The sequence below is a fragment of the Amphimedon queenslandica genome, unplaced genomic scaffold (assembly GCF_000090795.2).
Source record: "Amphimedon queenslandica unplaced genomic scaffold, v1.1 AMPQUscaffold_13470, whole genome shotgun sequence".
Taxonomy (NCBI): Eukaryota; Metazoa; Porifera; class Demospongiae; order Haplosclerida; family Niphatidae; genus Amphimedon; species Amphimedon queenslandica.
This window is the reverse complement of record NW_003546294.1, coordinates 69,009-88,752: the sequence shown is the minus strand read 5'-3', so window position 1 is coordinate 88,752 and position 19,744 is coordinate 69,009. Positions and strand designations below refer to the sequence as shown.

At 36.6% G+C, this 19,744-nt stretch overlaps 3 protein-coding genes across 4 annotated transcripts in view; 2 read left to right on the top strand and 1 right to left on the bottom strand.

The window, feature by feature from the left end:
- The first annotated feature begins 56 nt into the window (after window positions 1-56).
- On the top strand, window positions 57-11,191 carry LOC100638933 (CLIP-associating protein 1-like). Its single transcript, XM_019994555.1, has 23 exons — window positions 57-359; window positions 971-1,049; window positions 1,818-1,924; window positions 2,098-2,192; window positions 2,397-2,637; window positions 2,879-3,061; window positions 3,272-3,646; window positions 4,345-4,553; window positions 4,694-4,843; window positions 5,100-5,547; window positions 6,280-6,420; window positions 6,523-6,626; window positions 6,745-6,808; window positions 6,860-7,023; window positions 7,259-7,413; window positions 7,618-7,772; window positions 8,542-9,256; window positions 9,384-9,438; window positions 9,547-9,664; window positions 9,772-10,047; window positions 10,212-10,280; window positions 10,457-10,573; window positions 10,786-11,191. The coding sequence occupies exons 1-23, from the start codon at window positions 186-188 to the stop codon at window positions 10,864-10,866; spliced, it is 4,275 nt and encodes a 1,424-aa protein (XP_019850114.1). The 5' UTR covers window positions 57-185; the 3' UTR covers window positions 10,867-11,191.
- Window positions 11,192-11,220: 29 nt separating this feature from the next.
- Window positions 11,221-15,796, top strand: LOC100638806 (integral membrane protein GPR155-like). Of its 2 annotated transcripts, none has more exons than XM_019994558.1 (12): window positions 11,221-11,624; window positions 11,708-12,131; window positions 12,335-12,506; window positions 12,554-12,709; window positions 12,850-12,933; window positions 12,987-13,195; window positions 13,246-13,333; window positions 13,389-13,775; window positions 14,014-14,109; window positions 14,345-14,409; window positions 14,478-14,618; window positions 15,517-15,796. In XM_019994558.1, exons 1-12 carry the CDS (start codon window positions 11,225-11,227, stop codon window positions 15,710-15,712), a joined length of 2,418 nt encoding a protein of 805 aa, XP_019850117.1. In that variant the 5' UTR covers window positions 11,221-11,224; the 3' UTR covers window positions 15,713-15,796. The 2 variants fall into 2 exon arrangements, with proteins under 2 accessions (XP_019850117.1, XP_011402850.1); XM_011404548.2 differs by lacking the exon at window positions 15,517-15,796 and adding an exon at window positions 15,085-15,283.
- Window positions 15,797-15,799: 3 nt separating this feature from the next.
- The window catches only part of LOC100638678 (endoribonuclease Dicer-like), a 6,520-nt gene continuing 2,575 nt past the window's right edge, over window positions 15,800-19,744 (bottom strand). The window contains exons 4-10 of the mRNA XM_019994554.1: window positions 19,308-19,517; window positions 19,061-19,189; window positions 17,497-18,758; window positions 16,487-17,327; window positions 16,172-16,364; window positions 16,037-16,118; window positions 15,800-15,985 (exon numbers count right to left, since the gene is read on the bottom strand). Of these exons, the coding sequence (XP_019850113.1) occupies window positions 15,817-15,985; window positions 16,037-16,118; window positions 16,172-16,364; window positions 16,487-17,327; window positions 17,497-18,758; window positions 19,061-19,189; window positions 19,308-19,517 (2,886 nt within the window). The 3' untranslated portion in view covers window positions 15,800-15,816. The remainder of the gene's footprint in view (window positions 15,986-16,036; window positions 16,119-16,171; window positions 16,365-16,486; window positions 17,328-17,496; window positions 18,759-19,060; window positions 19,190-19,307; window positions 19,518-19,744) is intronic.

The following is a 19,744-nucleotide window of genomic DNA, read 5'->3' as shown; positions in this document are numbered from 1 at the left end:
ACTCCGTATACGTATTGGTTTAGTATATACGTATACCACGAGTTAATTAACTACTAGTTATAATTCTCAGTTCCTCTCCTCTCTTTCTCGCCATTACTTATCGCCATCCCTCTCTCCTCTCTCTTCAAACAGAGGCTGGTTGTATCTGAAAAAGAGTGTGCGAGTCCTTGGAGAAGGAGGAAGTCATGGAGGCCAAGATCCTAGCCGGCGTATTGCACACGGACACGCACACTCGACTCCAGGCAGGGGAACAGTTATTGGAATATTTGAGAAATGAAGAGAACCAGTTGGCAGAGTTTGAGGATTTAGAGGAATTAATTAAGGGATTAGCCAACTGGATGTCCAGCAGCAATTTTAGAGTAAGAGATAAAGAAATGAATATTGGAAATATTTCTCTATCTTCAACACATTATGGGCAGAAATACATGTATTATACATGTGTCGTACATGCTCTTACCTTTTCACTAATTCCCTATAGTTTTATTATTATTTAATTATTATTTAAATGTACTATTATTTCTAGTACCGTCGGTCATTTTTTTGCTGTTCTATTTAATGCCCGTCACACTTTCTAATCATTTCAATTCGTATTTCTGAGAGTTGATTCTATTTATTGCCCATGCGTGATTTGTAGTTATTAGGGTTTCTATTTAATGCCCAGACTGTTGTTGGAAGTAACAATCTGGTTTGTTTATTATACAATTATTAATGTGTGCATTATGTAACATAACATTTTATAGCATTCGTTTAAGTAAAACATACATGTGTATATATTATTTACTGCATTATTAATAAGTCATCAATAACATGTACATGTATATTGCAACATTATTGCACATACATGTACATGACACATATCAATATATGACACATATTGTGTAACTATCAAAGCTTTAATTTCTATTGCTGCTTTTTGGTGTAATTTCATTAATTATGTGATCCCTCTTTTGACTTCCTTTCCTCTCCACAGATGAGTCTCCAAGCAATGGATCTGCTAATAATGATAATAATACAATTTAAAGAGAAATTCAAGCATTACATTAGCATATGTAAGTGGGTATATGTAGATGTACTATATAATACAATATGTACATATTAATGTATGGTACAATACATGTATGTACATATTATTGTGTATTAATGTGAGTAGTACAGTATAATATGTTCACATATGTTTATGTGTTATTGTGTTACAGCTGCTACTAACATAAGTCCCCATAGTGTCAAGAGATATCTTCTTATGAGTAAACAATGCCCAGATAGGCACACGAGACGACAGCATGTTCTGTGTCTCGTTTTTACTAAATTACAAATTTAAATCGCCATATGCATATTCCTATAGCAAATTATAGCAATGGAAGTATTTTGTATGGTCAGTATACATTGTAGAGTGGCCCCTACTTGTATGTAATGTATGTCATTTGGTTTGGTTTGTGGGTGCAGCTGCCAATTGAGGCCAACTTTGAAATGTTCCTGTATAGCTATTACCAGCCCAGGATTCTTTGCATAGCAATAATATAGCCCATACTATTGCCCATACTATTGCCCATACTTCTCCTTTTCTCTGATTCTTTGGCACATATACATGTAGTTGTGTAGTGTACAGTATGACACTTTCCACTTTACCATTGGAGCTGTCTATTAGCTATGTACTTATTTGTGTTGTTTTTTTCTATTTTACACGTGATACGTCATAATAAGAAAGAGAAAATGAAAGGGATATCTGTAGAGGCAGGAGCTGAACGATATGAAATATGTTCTCTTATTTTTTCATTATTATATTAGTGGTCATTTAAAAATTTTTTTAATCTCTACAGTGTTACCAGTAATAAGAGAGAAGCTTGGAGATGCTAAAGACTCTGTTAGAGAGAAAACTCAAGTACTTATACAGCAGATAATGCAGGATACTGTCACTTCACCACAAGTAAGGAGAGGAAGAGAGAGGGGGGAAGGAGTACATGTACATGTACACATGTACATGTACATGTACATGTACATAATAGGGACAGAATTGGGAGTATAGACAGTTGTTCTCTGTACATGTATGAGTAATCATGTAATTATTTATTTATTTATTATCATTTTTTGTTGTTTTAGAAACTACTGGACACTGTCTTGGAAGGTATTCTAACTCATAAAAACTGGCGAGTTAAAGAGCAAGGGCTCCTGTGTATAACTAGAACACTTAGCTTGTGAGTCAAAATAATAAAGAAATAATACATTAACATTATATGTAACAATGGATGTGAGTAACTGAGTGTTAGCTGTAAACTTATGCTGTAATTAAATATTCAATGACTATACATTTATTAGCAGTATAGTTTAAACTTAAGTACTGTATAATTTATTGTAAATAATCATAGAAAAATTAAAGCATATTGTTTTTTTTTCCTTAGTTTTGGTACTAGTCAAATTTCAGTATCTAAATACGTTGGCTCAATATGTGAATTATTGGGCGATGCTAATGCTCAGGTGAGATCTGTAGCCATTGAGTCGTTGGTGGAAATATATCGTCACGTGGGAGTGAAGGTTCGTATTGACATCACAAAGAGGACTAACATACCGGCTGCTAAACTTCAACTCATTTTACAAAAATTTGACGAGTTGGACAAAGAGAGTGGAGAAGATGGAGACGAGGTACCCATGAGTTAGTAATAATTGAGTTTATAATTATACTTGTAAATTAATTGTCCTTTTAATAGTGTGTACTGCCTACATGTACACATGTACATGTGTGTACATGTAAATTCATTTTTAAAAAGCTAAATTGATAACAACATTATGCATGTAATGCATGTATATACACTGTAGTAGGACCAAACCCCAATACATTAAGAAAGAGGGTATACTGATCTCAAGTCTTTTTCTTTTGTAATAGAGTGGTTCACTCTCCTCTTGTTCTTCAAGTGCTTCAGCTAGCAAGGGACAAGGATCTGGCCCAGTAACAAGTGGTGGAGGGAAGAGGAAGGGTTCAGCTCCTGTCAGTAATGGAGGGAGTAGCTCTGGAGCTATTGATGAAGCTCAGTTTGAGAAGTCATACACTGATGTACCACATTTGAATGTATGCCCATCTGACCTCTCACTCTTTTAATTTTATGTCCTACATAATTACATATACATTTGTACATGTATTTCTTTCTCTTGTGCCTCTAGTATACACTATATTATATAGTTACTCTATTTCTCTCTCCATCCTCTCTCTCTTTCTCTCTCTCTCCCTCTTCCTCCCTCCCTCTCCCTCCCTCCCTCCCTCCCTCCCTCCCTCTCTCAGATATTCACTCAGGCTGATATTGACAGGATAATGGACTCCATATCAAAAGTCCTAAGCAACAAAGACGCTCAGTGGGACACCAGGGTATCCTCCCTCAAAGAGCTCAGGGCTGTCATTCAATCTGAAGTTGTCGACTATCAAAACTTTGTTTCTCAACTACGAGGCCTTGAGATACCCTACCAGAGTGCCTTGAAAGACCTCAGGTCTCAGGTGGTACGAGAGGCTTGTGTGACTCTTGCCTGCCTTGCTGTTCATTTGAGGGTTGACCTGCTCCAGTTTGCTGAGCTAATGCTACCACATCTAATAGCCCTTCTACCTAATTCAGCTAAAGTGATGGCTTCATCAGCTAATGTCTGTGTGAAAGTAATAATACAGGTAATAATAATAATAATAATAAGAATAAGAATATTGATACAGTATATGTGTGTGTATTTACATTTAAGAAGAGTTATTATGTACATGTATATGCATGTGTGTGTGTATTATGTAGTGTACTGTAGGTATATTACAGGTGTGGTACCAATAGTGTATAGATATACACGCTTTTATGTTCCTTGTTAGTTTCCTTTTTGTACTCATTATAATTCCACTGCTAATACACACGCACGTACACACACTCCTACTACATTATATCAGTATAGTACATATGTATGTACATATACAATTTGTGTGTAGTAAAAACTAGTAATTAAAGGGTGAGAGGTGGAGGAGGCATATGCATATACATGTACACGTGTATATAGTATACATGTACATGTATATATGTATATAGTATACATGTACATGTACATGTAGGTACATTTCTATGTGTTTGTGTATAATTGTGTGCGCAATATACATGTATGTGTATTGTATATGTAACACTTCACATAAGTGGCTAGCACATTCACAAGTTGTACTGCTAATATTTGATTAACTATACATATAATAGAGAGAGTTAATAGGAGATAAAGCAAATTAATTATTAGTGATTGAATTACTAATGACAAAAATGTCGCACGCTCAACTAAAATTAAATTAAGATACAACTAGAATACCCCGTTCATTGTTGTTATTATTATTATTATTATTAGAATTGTCCTAATCACCGATTGATTGGTCCTGTGGTACAAGGTTTTCAAGCAAAGTCTGCGATCACGCGTAAAAGTTGTGCCGAGATCATCGAACTATTGACACGAAACTGGGACACTGGTATACTGGATAGGGCCGGTAGCACACTGGAGGAAGCCATTGTTAAAGGAGTGAAGGACGCTGATGCTACTGCAAGAAAATTAATGAGAAGGTAATTATTGATTAATAATAATAATGATTGTAACATTATTGAATTAAATATGTATACATTGTGTAAATTATGTTGTTAAAATAATGAATTAGTGTAATAATGAATTTATTTTTTACCGCTTCTCTCTCTCTCTCATACAGGGCATTCTGGGGTTACCACTCTCATTATCCATCAGCTGCTGATAGACTCTTCAATACTTTTGATAGTCAGATACAGAAGCACCTCAGAGACGAGAAGAGACAGCTGGACGGGGAACCGCCAGCACCTCCTGTCCAATTATCACAAATAAAGTTAGTTGATATCCTACAGTACACTTCTTTAATCGTTCATACTTTGATTTTATTGAGTTTAGCAAAGGACCTTTAATAATACACATACATGTAGCAGTAATTATCAAACTAAAATTTTAAAAATTGCTCAAAATTAGTTGAGCCAAATCTCCAATAACAATTAAGGGACTTAAGTTATATCTTAGCTTTAAGAGGATATGGCTTGCTATATTATGTCATTTAACTCATTTTCCATTCTCTCTCCCTATCTCCACAGGCCTAAAGTAAAGAAGTCTGATTTATTATTTCAGAACAGTTCAGAGGGAGGCGATTCCCTCCCCCCGTCCAGAGGAGGGAGTGTCCCTTCAATCAAGATCCGTACCCCTACAATCCGTGCCCCTGTCCTTAAGAACAGGCGAACAACAGAGCCGGCTCTACCTGCGACTAAGCCGCCTCTTTCCAAATCTGGTCAATCCAGCGACAACCTTTTATCGGACGCCAGTCAGTCCAGTTTAGGCGCTCCTGCTCGTCCATCGTCTCGTACTGGTAGCTCACGTAAGACGTCTGAGGATAGACCCGTGACTCCGTCCGGTCGCCATCGTCCACCACGAGCCAAGAGCCCTGGTATTGGAGGGAGTAGCAGGGACAGTTCACCTGCTAGGAAGTCATCATCATTGTCTAGGAAAGCATTACCTAAATTAACTCACGATTCACTTACACAAATTGTACGTTAGTCGAGTGGAGAGGATCCATCATAGATGGTTTACTTACATGTACATGTAGAATGCCATGTACATGTATGTACATGTACTTCGTAATTTTGAAGTGTGGAAATTTATTTGGCTAATTTTAGTGCTTTGATAGCCATTCATTAAAGTAAAACCATCCATTTTGTATCATTATGTACATATATGTAAATGCATGCTCAATAGCACATGGCAACAAATCTGCCACATTATAACCTACCAATCACTAAAATTTATAGCAATAAGCTTAAGTTAGTTCTCTCGTCCAGAATCACCACGTATAAAGTACTGGACAGTACTTGTGAAAGTAACTGTACTTGTGGTACTGGTAGTCTAGTACTACCGTACTAACGGGTTATTAAGCGTAGGCGCTTATATAGAAAATGGCAGAAAAATGGACGCTTAATAAAAACACTAGGCGTTTAGAATGGCAGATGGTGAAGAATATTCTTTTGACAGTGTGGTTTGTGGCCACCACGTTTATAAAGTGTCTGGACTCCTGCTGTTTGGACTCTTACCGTTTTGTACTGCCCTTAATAGACCCATGCTAAGAGCTACATGTACATTGAGCTAGGAACCTAATAGAAACTAGGCGCTTAACAACAAAGGGCGTTTAATAACCCGTTAGTACTATGTAATGAGTATTTTATTCTCTTCTCTTGGTACTATGTATAAAGTAGTGGTACTAATAATCTTGTGTTTCTCCTTCAGGTTGGTTTTGCCCCTAGCAGTGGTATGATCGATGATGATGATGATACTGCTAGCATCACGTCCGATCGATCGGCTTTCTCGGTTTCCTCTGAGATGTCAGTCACGCCTTACGCAACATCAAAATATCCTAATCCAATAACTGTAAGTCACTTGTACATTGTACATTAATATTTGTAATAATGTGTGTATAGACATTACATGCACATCTGTGTGTGTGTTCATTTACTTATCAATTTCTCATAGGATTTAGACGAGTTAATTAAGTTATGTACATCAAAGACCTGGTCTGAGAGAAAGGATGGGATTGCACAGCTTCACCTCCTACTGGAGAGTGATCACGAATTAACGTAATGTAGTTCACTTTCTTTGCTCTCAATAACTCTTTCTCTTTATCCTTCTCTCTCTCTCTCTCTCCTTCTCTCTCATGTGTATTTTATTTTATTTTTGATATTCTGTCACTTGCAGTGCATCTGATATTTCGAAAGTCAAAGATGTCTTTAAAAGATTCTTTGCTGAAACTAATTCTCAAGTTAGTGAATGCAATGTTATTATTATCATTATCTATTGTTATTATTATTAGGTCTATGGTATGTTCCTTGAGACACTGACTAGATTCATACAGAGTCACAGGATCCACTTGAATGACTGGATCTACATACTGTTACTGAAACTATTGCAGAAGCAAGGGAATGACATGCTCAAATCAGTTCAGTATAAAGTACAACTTGTACTGGAACATGTTAGGTTAGTTAAGAAGGAGGATCTGTATGAGAATTTACAGGAAATATTTATGAAGTACCTACTATGTACAGTTAGGAATTTTGTATGGTTTAACTGAAGCTTACAAAAAATATGCTAAAATCAAGAAATTTTTTAGTGATTCACAAAAATTTGACACTCAGCCTGCAGATACATGTACATTAATTGTCATACATGTAATAATGGATATTAGTATCATTTTAAAAATTTATTTTTGTAGGAAAGCATTTGATCCATCATCCCAGTTCAGTGTATTGTGTCGTATACTAACTGATCCAGCACAACCAATGACTGTGAAAGTGAAGCAAGCCTGGCTGGAATATGTACATGAGCTTGTACCAATGATTGACTCTGAAGACTTCAAAGAGACTTCTGGTTAAGAAGAGAGGGAGAGAGAGGAGGAGGAGGGAGAGAGAGTGAGGAGAGGGAGGGAGGAGAAGGGGAGAGAGGGAGGGAGGGAGGGAGAGGAGGAGGGAGAGAGATGGAGAGGAGAGGAAGACAGAGAAAGAGGAGAAAGTGTTGATTATCTGTTGTTTTAGTGTTCACAAAATTAAACTTAATTTTCTATTTAATGCACAGAGACCAGACAGGCATTCACTAAACTCTTAGCGTTGACGCTGGAGCCTAAAAGCCTTGAAGTACGTAAAGCAAGTCAACGTGTCGTTACTGGTCTATTTGATCTGAATGCATCAGTATTCTCATTGTTACTCAGAGGAGTGCCACATAATCTCAAGGTATGTGAACATGAAACTGTACTATAATACAGCTGAGATATTTTGTCGAATGGCTATGAGAGAATTCTCCATTTTGCTCGAAAATTGGGTACAGGGTTTTTGGGTGAAAAATTGCTAGGAGCGAATTCTTCATTTTTATAATTTTTCCCTGATACATATGCATGTATTTATGTTGGATAAAAAGTTTGAACTGGTTCCGATCAAAATTGGATTTTTTATGAATTATTAAAGTTGCTTAAAAATCGGGCCAAAGTCATTGTACTATAGTACAGTGACTTTGGCCAAATTTCAGCAAAAATGAAGATTAGGGAATTATCCATTTTTATAATTTTTCTGATACGTATGCATGTATTTATGTTGGGTAAAAATTTTGAACTGGTTCTGATTGAAATTGGATTTTTTACGAATTATTAAAGTTGCTTAAAAATCGGGCCAAAGTCCCTGTACTATAGCACAGTGACTTTGGCCAAATTTCGCCAAAAATGAAGATTAGAGAATTATCCATTTTTATAATTTTTCTGATACGTATGCATGTACTTATGTTGTGTAGAAAGCTTGAGCTGATTCTGATCAAAATTGAAATTTTTATGAATTTTTTAAGCTGCTCAAAAATTGGGGCCAAAGTCCCTGTACTATAGTACAGGGTATTTTTTTCAAAAATGGCTAGGAGAGAATTCTCCATTCTCATTACATTTTTGATATGTATACATGTACATGTACATGTGTTCTTATTATGGACATTATTAATTTTTTAATGAATGCATTACAGGAGAATGCTGAGCGTATAGTGAAAGGATACATTCAAGATGGGAACAGCAGTGATGATGATGAGATTGTTCCACCTTCGCCCACGTCTCGTGCAGTTCCCAAATCGAAATCCCACACCATGGGATCCCACTCTGGTACTTCTTCAATGAGCAGTGGACCTCCCCAGCGACAGGTTCAACCTTTATCTCCATCTTATCGCCAAATGTCTTCATCGTCTCCTAACATTGTCTCGAACAGACACGAGGCGCCGCCCGATCACACCACACCCAAATCCGGCACTCCCCAGACCCAGCGTAGTAGTAGAGTACCAGTCCCGACTGGCCGGGGCACCCCCTCTGGGTTAACGCCTACTAAGATACCACGCCCATCCTCTCGTCAAGGAGGGCCAGGGTCTGCCTTGCCTCCTAGGGCCCGTAGTGTCGACCCGGAGAGAATGATGGCCACTACTCAACTTCAGGATTTTAATCATAGCTTGATGGTAGGAGGAGGAGGAGGAGGAGGTGGTGGTGGTCATAGTAAACCACGTGACCGGTACCAGCGTCCAATGTCCTCTCAGTCGGAATACATTACGGCTTCTCTTGCTGGAGGTGGGAGGGGCTATGCTAACGGTGTGAGGAATCCACTGTTGCCACGCCCACCTTCGTCTCAAGGTTTCATGTTGGATCATTTTATATCCACTCTACCAATGCTTGACTTTGGATCACCAGATCCTGATGGTTAGTGCTTTTTAATACTGATTCTGATACTGATTCTAACACTGATTCTAATACTGATTCTAACACTGATTCTAATACTGATTCTTTTAGTGCTATTACTTGTATGTATAATTATTTGTCTTTTTAGGTGAGCCACGAGATCAAATTGCCCTCCTATTGAAGCAAATTAAAGATACCAACAAGTAATGACTAACAAATCTTGAATTCCTTTTAAGTATTTTTGTGAAGTATTTTCGTAGTCTGTTAACTTTGCTAAAATTTTTAATCATCACTTTCTCTTTTTTTATTAGTTCTAAAGTGCGTACGACTGCGATCCAGTCCATCTTTTCACTAGCAAAGTCATTTGATTACAACAACTGGAAGGATCACATCTCAGATGCAATGACCACTCTGGTTTCATGCACTAATGTAAGACACAAGAATAACTTTAAAAATTAAAACTAACAAACATCCAACAGTGCATTATAATTGATACTCGTGTATTTTATTTATTTAAATATTTTTTGTTCCTACAGGATTCTGATGGTCTAGTCCGTACAATGTCGCTACGTGTCATTCGTGAACTAGTAAAAGCTCGTCCGCCCGGACTAACCCAGTTCACGGAGCAGCTCACGAACCAGTCACTCAGCTCGTATCAGGAAACCGACTGTAATGTGAGTCAGGCAGCAGAGGACCTCTTCAGTCCATTGGCAGCTGCACTACCGCCTCCTCGTGTGCTGGATATACTCATACCACTCGTCTCTAAAGGAGCTGATGCTAGCTCTCTGGGAGCACTCAAACTTATATCAAAGGTAGAGAAACTGATATTGTATGGAGACCTATACAGACTTGTAATAGATTGAGAGCACATGAGCACATTACATGTACATCTGTATGTGTACATGTAGTTCAAGTATTAAAATATTGCTCAATCATGGGAGTTAGGCTATTGTAATATAATAATTATTATTAATAGGTTGTGAGTCATTCTGATGAGAGCTGTATATCAGAAAGACTGAACGACATGGTTCCTGGTATTGTACAGGTCAGTTTAGGAAATTCGTCAAGTATTGATGCATGATGTAATTGATTCATGATGTCTTGATTAATGATGTACTTGATTCATGATGTCTTGATTCATGATGTACTTGATTCATGATGTACTTGATTCATGATGTACTTGATTCATGATGTGCTTGATTCATGTGTATCCTATCACAGGGTTATCGTCATGAGGAAAGCAGCATACGCAAGGCAAGCGTATTCTGTTTAGTTGAAATACATGGAATAGTTGGTGAAGATCTAAGACCATTTCTGTCGGTTCTCACCTCATCACAGGTAAAGATAAAATATAATAATAATAATAATAATGATAATAATAATAACAATAATGATAATTACATGAAAATAATGGTAATAGTAGTATTATAATTGAATTGGCTTTAATTTCTAATAGCAATTTGTAGGCTTGCATTTATGATTTCCTTGGCTGCATTTATTTCATTTTACTCCCCAATTGCATTAATGCTCTTCCCTCCTTTTGCATTTAGACCAAACTACTTGATTTGTACATCAAAAGGCATCATAGTTCTTCAAAGAGAGACTCTCATCCTACTTCCTCAGAGCAATGAAACAATCTTTCATTCTTTAATTTCCCTTCCTTTTTCTTAAAGCACACACACCATCTCCTCTATTGATCAGTATAATTTTAATATCATGCATGCATTAGCTTCCCTTCTCTTTTCTTCTTTCATTGATAATTCAATGTAATGCATTGTTGCTATTATTATTATTATTATTATTATTATTATTATTATTATTATTATTATTATTATTTGTTCTGGAGATAAATGTTATAGACTGTAGTCTTTTTCTTATTTTTTGTGCTTTAGACCCTCACACTTTATTTGTCACAAGTACTATTATTATTATTATTATCATTATTATTACAACGAACATGTCTTGTAAAATAATAATTAGTAAAAAAATATGAATATCCTTGTAATTGATTTGCTGGGAAAAGCCACTCCTTCAAGCAAGCTGCTAGCTATGGCTGTCAGCTTTTTCTCTGCCATAGCGCAATCCTTCGCTGTCATACTATTGGGATATCTCTTTGGTCGTTTTAAACTCATAGATCCGAGAGAGGCCCGTAGCATTACCACTTTAGTTGGTAAGCTCGCACTACCTGCTCTCTTGTTTAGGAACTTGGCTATACTCGATCTCAGCCAGGTCTCTTGGGCTTTCCTCGGAAGCATACTAACAGCAAAGTTTATTGTATTTGTCCTCGTCGTGGGCCTCTCTCTTGCTATAACGAGGAAGATTGGTAGGTCTGGATTGTATGGGATTTTTGCAACTCAATCAAATGACTTTGCCCTTGGATTACCAATAGGTGAGCATTATGTGTTATTATGTAAGACCATGGTAAGACTAAACACACATGCTCCCTTCCCTTCTCCTCTCTCTTCCTCTTAGTTGAAGCTCTTTACAGCAAGGATGACCCAGGTGGCTTTAATTTCTCAAGCTACCTCTATCTCTTTGCTCCCATTTCCCTCGCCATCATAAACCCGATAGGATTCTTCATGTTGGAATACTCGAAGCAATCAACACGGTCTAGACTAACGTGCAAACGAATACCAGTCATTGTGGGAAAAACTTTTTTCTATTTGCTCATAAATCCAATCATGTTCATGACTCTCCTTGGCCTCGTTGTAAATGTCATTATCTCGTATTGGTCCCACACTTCATTCCCGGGCTGGCTTGATAGCTTCCTAACTCTTGTTGGAGGTGCATATGCTCCCTGTGCTCTCTTTAACATTGGACTCTTCATGGTTGGCAAGCTAGGCAAGGTCACTGGCTATACCATATTTGTATCAACACTGCTTATCATTGCTAAAAGGTTAGTAGAAAATCTCTTCTTGGTATTATCAATTTGGCTCATTTGGAATACTGATTTGCCAATATTATATTTGTTTTTGTTATTGGAAAAAAGTGAAAATGAATCTTATAACTTATCAGTGTACATAGTCTCGCCACGCCCCTTCGCTACCTGCGGCGAAGGGGCGTGGCGAGACTACAGTGTACATATTTCATCTCTTACAGTATCATTTTGCCTTTGATTGGCTACGTGACAGTGGATCTGTTTCTAAGAGCTGAAGTTGATGACAACAGTACACTGAACAGCATAGCCTCCTTTGGATTCCTCTACTGCACATTCCCAACTGCTCCCACAGTCTTCATATATGCTTCTCAATACAGCACTGTTGTCCCTATTGTAATCCAGTCTATATTGAATCCATTTTATAATTCTTTTACACATAGATTGCATCTTCAATTGTATTTGGTACATTAGTATCAGCTCCACTGATGTATGTAACAGCCAGGATGGTGACAGTGAGGTGGGCTGAAGAGAGCAGCTATGAGCATACATTATATGTCACTAGACTCAATGCATCATCTATTGCTATACTCTGCCTTGTGAGTCCTATAGCTCTTATATCATTTAATGTATAATATCCTATTCTCTTAGTATTATTTATTATGTCTTCCTATTCTATTATATCATTTATTGTATCTTCCTATTCTCTTATATTATTTAATGTATCTTCCTATTGTAGATTTGGGTTTTTATATTATTCATTTTATCAAAGAGATACAAGTCCTACACTCATACAATAGTCATGCATCTAATGTTTGCTCAGGTGAATAGCATGCCTGTACTATTCTTCCTCCATTCACTCTAAGCTATTCACAGTTATTGGAGTGCATGGGCAGTATAGCACTAGATCAGTTAGCTACTAAAGGAGTCTACTGGGACTATGTCCTATTTGCCATATTTTTCATTGGAGTGTTCTCCTCAAGGCTCTGGCTCATATGTCTCTGCATTGGATTGATTGTATTGATAAAGAAAGGTCTCTCAATTGCTAAGAAAATATGGTGGCCTATGTTCATCACTGCCTGGGGGTAAGGGCCATTACCAATGCTATTATAGTATTATTACTTAATTATTGCAGAGTGCCTGTTTTTGCTACAGTACTGCTAGAGGCATGTTCAAAGCCTCAGAATAAAATGAGCACAAGCTTCATGTTTGGATTGCCACAGGTAAAATAATAAATTATTTATAGAATCTTAAATAAATATACTTTTGTTTTTACAGCTTGTCATTTCAGTAGCATTTCTGTTAAGTGCGTTCATTGCTGGCCTAGTTCTAGTGATCATAATCATTATCAATGTGAACAAGAATCAAGAGCAATGGAATACGGACACACAAGACGCCAATGAGAGGACATACCTCTTATCTTCAGGGAGGAATGGCACTAATAATAATCATAGTGTATCTGTATCTACTAATAACAATGAAGGAGAGAGAGAGAGTGAAATTCTTATTTCAACTAAAAGCAGTTCGCCTGCAGATTCCGAAGTATCATCTCGTTTCTATTCCTACACTTTTGAGAACACTGGTACACAGGAGCGAGATGAGTCCGGTAAATCTCTCACTCCTTTTCTTGTGCTGGCTATATTTCTCATCTTCTCCTGCCTCGTGGTAAGTTTGGTCTGATTACATGCTGTATGCTGTTGGGTAATTCTTGTGATGCTAAGTTTTTGAGGCATGGTAATTTTTAAAGTCATACTTTCTGGGACTCCAAGAACACCTCCCAATTTTATCACATAATCTGTTAGATGTTTATGCTCTTAGCAATGTCCATCATCAATGCTTTCCCAGTTATAACTATAAAAATATTCATGAAAAGGCCAATTATTTATTATGTATGTGTTCATAGGGTATTCTGGTTGTTTTCTGGCAGTTGGTTGATAGTTCTATCTCTGGTGTCTTTGTTGCTGCAGTTGTTTTGGATAATGTAACTAATTTCGGTCAGGTATGGAGAATATTATTTTTTAGTGCATGTAGTGAATGCTAAAGTCTAAAGGCATTGAATTAAATCTCATGAAATAAATTTTACAAGTTCTTTTTGTCACCTTGTTAACACCTTGAAGTGTGAACAGGAACAGGATGTTGCAATATAATAATTTTTTTGAGAATTTATTTTTAGCTTCCAGAGAGTCAACGGTTCGATTCTCCCTTTGTAACAAAATTTTTTTCTTTTTTTGTAGGGATTTTTTGTATTTATTGTTTTTGGTTTTGAGAAGCACTGGTTCTGGCTAAAAGCATACAGCAGGTAAGTATTATATAAAAGCAAATAAAGTGAATATTAATTTTATTATAAATATTCTTCCCATTATTCAGGCTAAGAGGGTGTTTTTTTAAAGTTGAAGTCGTAGAACTGCCTGAGGAAAATGAGCTAACCGTTGCGCAAATGACTTTGTGTAACATTTTTAAGAACAACTATCTTCAAAAGTGCAAGGATGACATTGTGTCTGACAAAAGGTAAAAACAAAAAAACAAAATTATAACTATTGAAGTTTAAAAAATACTATTTTTCAAGTTGATGCCAATGACCCTGCTGTACTATGGCCAAATTATTCAAAAATGGCTTGATATTTTTATGCTGAGTAAAAGATTCCGATCAAAATTAGATTTTTTATGAATTAGCTGCAACTGGAGTTCTGGGTTGTAGAACTTGATTACTCTTGTAGAACTTGATTACTGTTGTACACAGTATTGGGAATTTAGAGTTTGAGGCCAAAGATCCTGTACTATAACAGTGTCTTCAGTGTCAAAAATAAAATTTAGAGAATTCTTAATTTTTAAATTTTTTGATACATATACTTACACTTATGTTGCATAGAAAGTTTGAGAATTTCTCGTACTGTACAGGGACTTTGGCCAAATTTTGAAAAATGAAAATTTGAGAATTCTTTATTTTTATAATTTTTTTCTGATGCATATATAGTGAGTTGAATGATCAATCTTAGCTTCTCAAGTCCAAGTATCAGGAACAAAAATTCACACAAGATCACTTAGTTAATTGTTAATAATTATAAATCAATCATACATCATACTGACTTCATTAGCATAATACATCTCACGAATCAATGATAACGATGTACACTAACATTTTGATCACTATTAATAATAATAATTATAATAAATGTACAGCAACATTACACATATACATGTATTTATGTTGTGTAGAAAGTTTGTTAGATTTTTACAAATTTTTAACGTTGCTCAAATTGGGCCAAAGACCTTGTACTATAATATAGGGTATTTTGTCAAAAACGGCTAGAAGAAAATTTTATTTTTATCACAGCTCTGCAGTTTCTATCTAGCTTACTATTTTTAATTCAATTTTAGCAATACTTAAAATATTTTTAATAAATAGGTATATATTTCAGTCCTATGATTCAGTATTTACTGGGATTGATATGGTTGACTGGTTGCTTAATGAGAGGATTGTTAATAATGTAGAAGAAGCTGTCGATTATGGACAGACACTGCTTGAGGGACGCATATTGAGTCACGTATCAGGAGAACACAACTTTCACAATGATAACTATTATTATAAATTTGTAGAATAAAAATTTAGATAAATATAATACTCATAGTGTTGAACTATGCTCTTACACACATGATACGTATATACTTATGACTCTTTAAATATATACTGTCATTTTGATGATTGTTAATCGTCAGCCATATCTTGCCGATTTTTCCCGATTTCTTTGATTTTTCTGATGACTCTTTTGGCAGCTCCATTCTTTGCAGTTTTATAACTCTCAGCAATGCAAGAGACCTGAATATCCTTATCAATCACCTTTATTGTGCAACGATGCTTTGATCTCCGAGTTGAACTATGATCAAATCACATATGACAATCACTTGCATGAGAGCTATAGGCTTACCTCTGCATTATTTCAACTGATGGCTCAGTTCTCATTAGTTCTTGTATAGGATGAACTGGTGGGCCCTTCTCTTTAAAACTCTCTATAAAATAAGATAAAATAAAATTAGCAATATTGCTTTGATTTTGTCCTTACCAATAAGTGGCCTGAAGAAAGGATAGAAGTATGACCATACAGTCTCCAGGCTCATTCCACTGTCTAGAAACAGAGCACCAGCCAAAGACTCAAGGACATCCCCTAATACTTTGGGAGGCTCTAACTCTGTTATATCAGCCTCTTCCTCTTCTTCAAGCATAGCAATGTCACCATTCATTTCTTCATGGACATTCTACATAAAACACAATTAACAGTAATAGTAACCAAAGCAGTGTCATTTTGTAAAATTTGTATCCAAGCATTGAATACTAAGACTATGAAATTAAGTGTTTCAAGTAAATATACTGTATGTACCTCAGATTGATCACCAAAGCGACAATAAATTAATTCTTTTTCACTGCCACTCTCCCTCTCATCCTCTTGAAGGAACTCCACATACTCTGTGATCTTTCGAAAAAGCGAGGGAGACAAATAAAGAAGATAGGTATGAAGGGAGAGCTTCTTGACAGCAATCTCAGCAAAAGTGACATTATTGACCAGTGCAGATCTGGTCTCAGTAATCTGACCAGGAGTGTATGATGGGAACTCAGTATAGAGGCAACAAGTAATGAGATAATCCAATACAGCATCTCCCAGAAACTCTAATCTTTGATATGAGCGAGTGACTCTATTTTTATTGCTGTACGATGGGTGGGTGAGGGCTTGCAACAGGAGAGCACGGTCACTGAAATCCCAGCTTAGTTTATCATACAGTGAACTCCTGCCTCCTCCAGGGACTGCTGAAGAGAGCAACTTGTCTATTGTGGTATCTGGTGCGCTGCTATCAAGCAGTGAGGGTGGTGGAGGGAGGCAGCAAGAAGAGAAAACGTGAGTAGAATTTTGTAATAAAATTGGATTAATGCAAGGAGATGCTTCTTCAATGCTCATCAAGCTGCTCTGTGATTGCTTTCTGCTTACATTACAAGAGCTCATTGTCACATCTTGAGAGAAGGAAGATGATTCTGTTGGCTTTTGAAGTCCCAGCCAGTCAAGGAAACTAAATCCTGCTCCCAGTCCCCCGGCAATGAGGTACGCACCCAGCAACGCCTCAGTTGAGTCTGCAATTCCCTTATCAGTGACTTTATGGTAATAGTATTTTTGTATAACAGCTGGTAGAGTATTAGGAGGAACATGATCAGGTAAAGCAGAGTCCAGACTGAAACGAGAAAAAAAAGCATAAAATATTATTGTAAATAAGCTAATGTACAGTAAAATAAATGCATGGATAGATTATAAATGCAAATAAAGCTTTACGCCAATCTCTTATAAAAAAAACTATTGAATTTTTAAAGCTGCTAAAATTAAGAAGTTTTTATTTAATTTACCTTAAGCTAAAGCCAGGCGGTATCCACCCACTAAGAGGCTCAAACTGCTCGGTCTGTAACAGGCCAGGTAGGCCCTTCTTCTTTGCAAGAAATGAAAGATTAAAATTAGAGATCCTGTTAATACGAGAGCGAGTGAGCTTCCCCTCGTGGTCTTTACCACGGCCACAAAAGAGACTCACAGAGACAGCGAGTTTGAGGAATGAGTCTCCGAGTGTTTCCAATCTCTCGAGATCAAAGGAATCTTTAGCAGAAGTACCAGTTAGTGACTGAAGGAGTAGAGAATTAGAAGGACCTCTTATTACGCCCTCAGCATTGACTTGTGAATGCAGCTGGTTTGATGTATCAGCATCAACAATGTAACCACCATCTCTCCAATGAAATACAGACTCACTGTTGTGTTCCATTTCATTTGGCTCTCCTTCCCTCATAATATCAGGATGACATCGATATTCGTAAACTTCTGTCACTCCTATTCCAGTAAAACTCGATATGGACTGGGCAAGCTCCTCTGCCAATAAAAACCCAACCAGCCTGTGAATGATTGACGGCACACAGCGACACAATTTCCAGAAAGAGGCCGGGATAGGCCACACTTTGCATAGCTCTGGAAATAATCGAATCTCACTTGACCTTTGAGAGGATTCATCATCAGGAGCAGAGGCAGAGGATCTGTTGGTATCTTTAAAACGCGATACCAATAACCTTACACCATTCACTCCCATGCTGACTGGTTTGCAAGTCAGAGATGGATCACATATATACACAATAGAGTAGCCGTATTTATTTAAAAAATACTCAAAATAGGATTTGGTTGATTCTCCTGGAAAAAGAGATAAAGGAGTTTCCTCTGGATTGTAAGACAGGACCTCATAAAGCTGGAACTGATCATGAGACGTTTCTTCAACATAAGATTTAAAGACAAGTTTATCTGGCCAGTCAAAAGGCCAAGTAGGAGAAGCAAGATCCTCCGCTTTCCTTCCCCTCTCAGCTGCTATTATCATATTTTTTGCTGTTTCTATATCCACAAAGCATTGTAGTGGACAACCAAGCTGATAGACAGTGACCGGGACTATGAGATAAGAACTGTCTGAAGTTTCAAAAGAGAGCTTAAGGTCTTCTCCTTTAATTGATATAATATCCGTGAAAATTATCTCGTGGAATTTCTTTAGTACCTCCAGTTCTTGTATTGTAGCATCGAATAAATGTTCTTCAAAGGAGACATTTATTGTTGAATGGCCAGCGAAGAGAGGAAATTGAGGAATCTAATAATATAAATAACTATAAAGATGATATAAATATAACCTTCACACACGATTGTGCACATGTATAGTCTATGGTCTTTCACAAAAATATTTACAAAGTAATTAAATTAATTCTTAATTTTTTATTACACAACTGATACACACATCATGCTGTTATGCTATATAGAAAGTTTGAGTTACTAGAATTTCAAATTAATATGAAAACTGATTGAAAACTTTATCAACAATGCTACTATAAATGGAATTTGTATTGCATACAAGGTGCTACAATCCATTTCTTGTTTAGCACATGTTAATCTTACTTTAGTAACTGGGATCCGTTTACTAGTGAGAATACCAAGTGTAGTCAATGAAGTTCCTTCCCCCAGTATAAACACATACAGGAAATTCTTACCAATATAAGGGAAACTCTCTTTAAGACAACTTGGAACCTAATAGTACACATATCACCAAAAGTAGGTAATCATCAAGTAATGTATACTAATTTAATAAATTATAATTGCAATCATAAAAGATGTGCAATGAAGTACATCAATGATTTGTATTTACCTCATTCTTGTAATATGTCACTTTTCTGTTAGTTCCTGCATTTTTTATTTTCTTTGCTTCTTTTTTCTCTTTGTTCTCATCATCAGAATCATCATCATCGCGAGACAAAGGCTTCAAATGCTCGTCAAGCTCTCCGGCTTTGTGAAGGTCCTGTATTGCAATGAATGCTGCTGACTGTCTGGCAAGATTAACACGAGGCACTGCTATACCCTACAGCAATAGAGTTATAACATCTTCATAAAATAAAATAAAATATTGGGGTTGACTGTGTGATATTTTGAATAAAGAGATTAAAAGCATAATAATTCTCTCTCTCTCTCTCTCTCTCTCTCTCTCTCTCTCTCTCTCTCTCTCTCTCTCTCTCTCTCTCTCTCTCTCTCTCTCTCTCTCTCTCTCTCTCTCTCTCTCTCTCTCTCTCTCTCTCTCTCTCTCTCTCT

Bases quoted from the DNA above. Each gene is read 5' to 3' on its own strand.
- LOC100638806 (XM_019994558.1), top strand. From the start codon at position 11,225: ATGAATATCCTTGTAATTGATTTGCTGGGAAAAGCCACTCCTTCAAGC. The intron at 12,132-12,334 runs GTTAGTAGAAAA...CATCTCTTACAG, and splicing joins CTGCTTATCATTGCTAAAAG to TATCATTTTGCCTTTGATTG. The intron at 13,776-14,013 runs GTAAGTTTGGTC...ATGTGTTCATAG, and splicing joins TCATCTTCTCCTGCCTCGTG to GGTATTCTGGTTGTTTTCTG.
- LOC100638933 (XM_019994555.1), top strand. From the start codon at position 186: ATGGAGGCCAAGATCCTAGCCGGCGTATTGCACACGGACACGCACACT. The intron at 5,548-6,279 runs GTACGTTAGTCG...TTTCTCCTTCAG, and splicing joins ACGATTCACTTACACAAATT to GTTGGTTTTGCCCCTAGCAG. The intron at 6,627-6,744 runs GTAATGTAGTTC...TGTCACTTGCAG, and splicing joins GAGAGTGATCACGAATTAAC to TGCATCTGATATTTCGAAAG.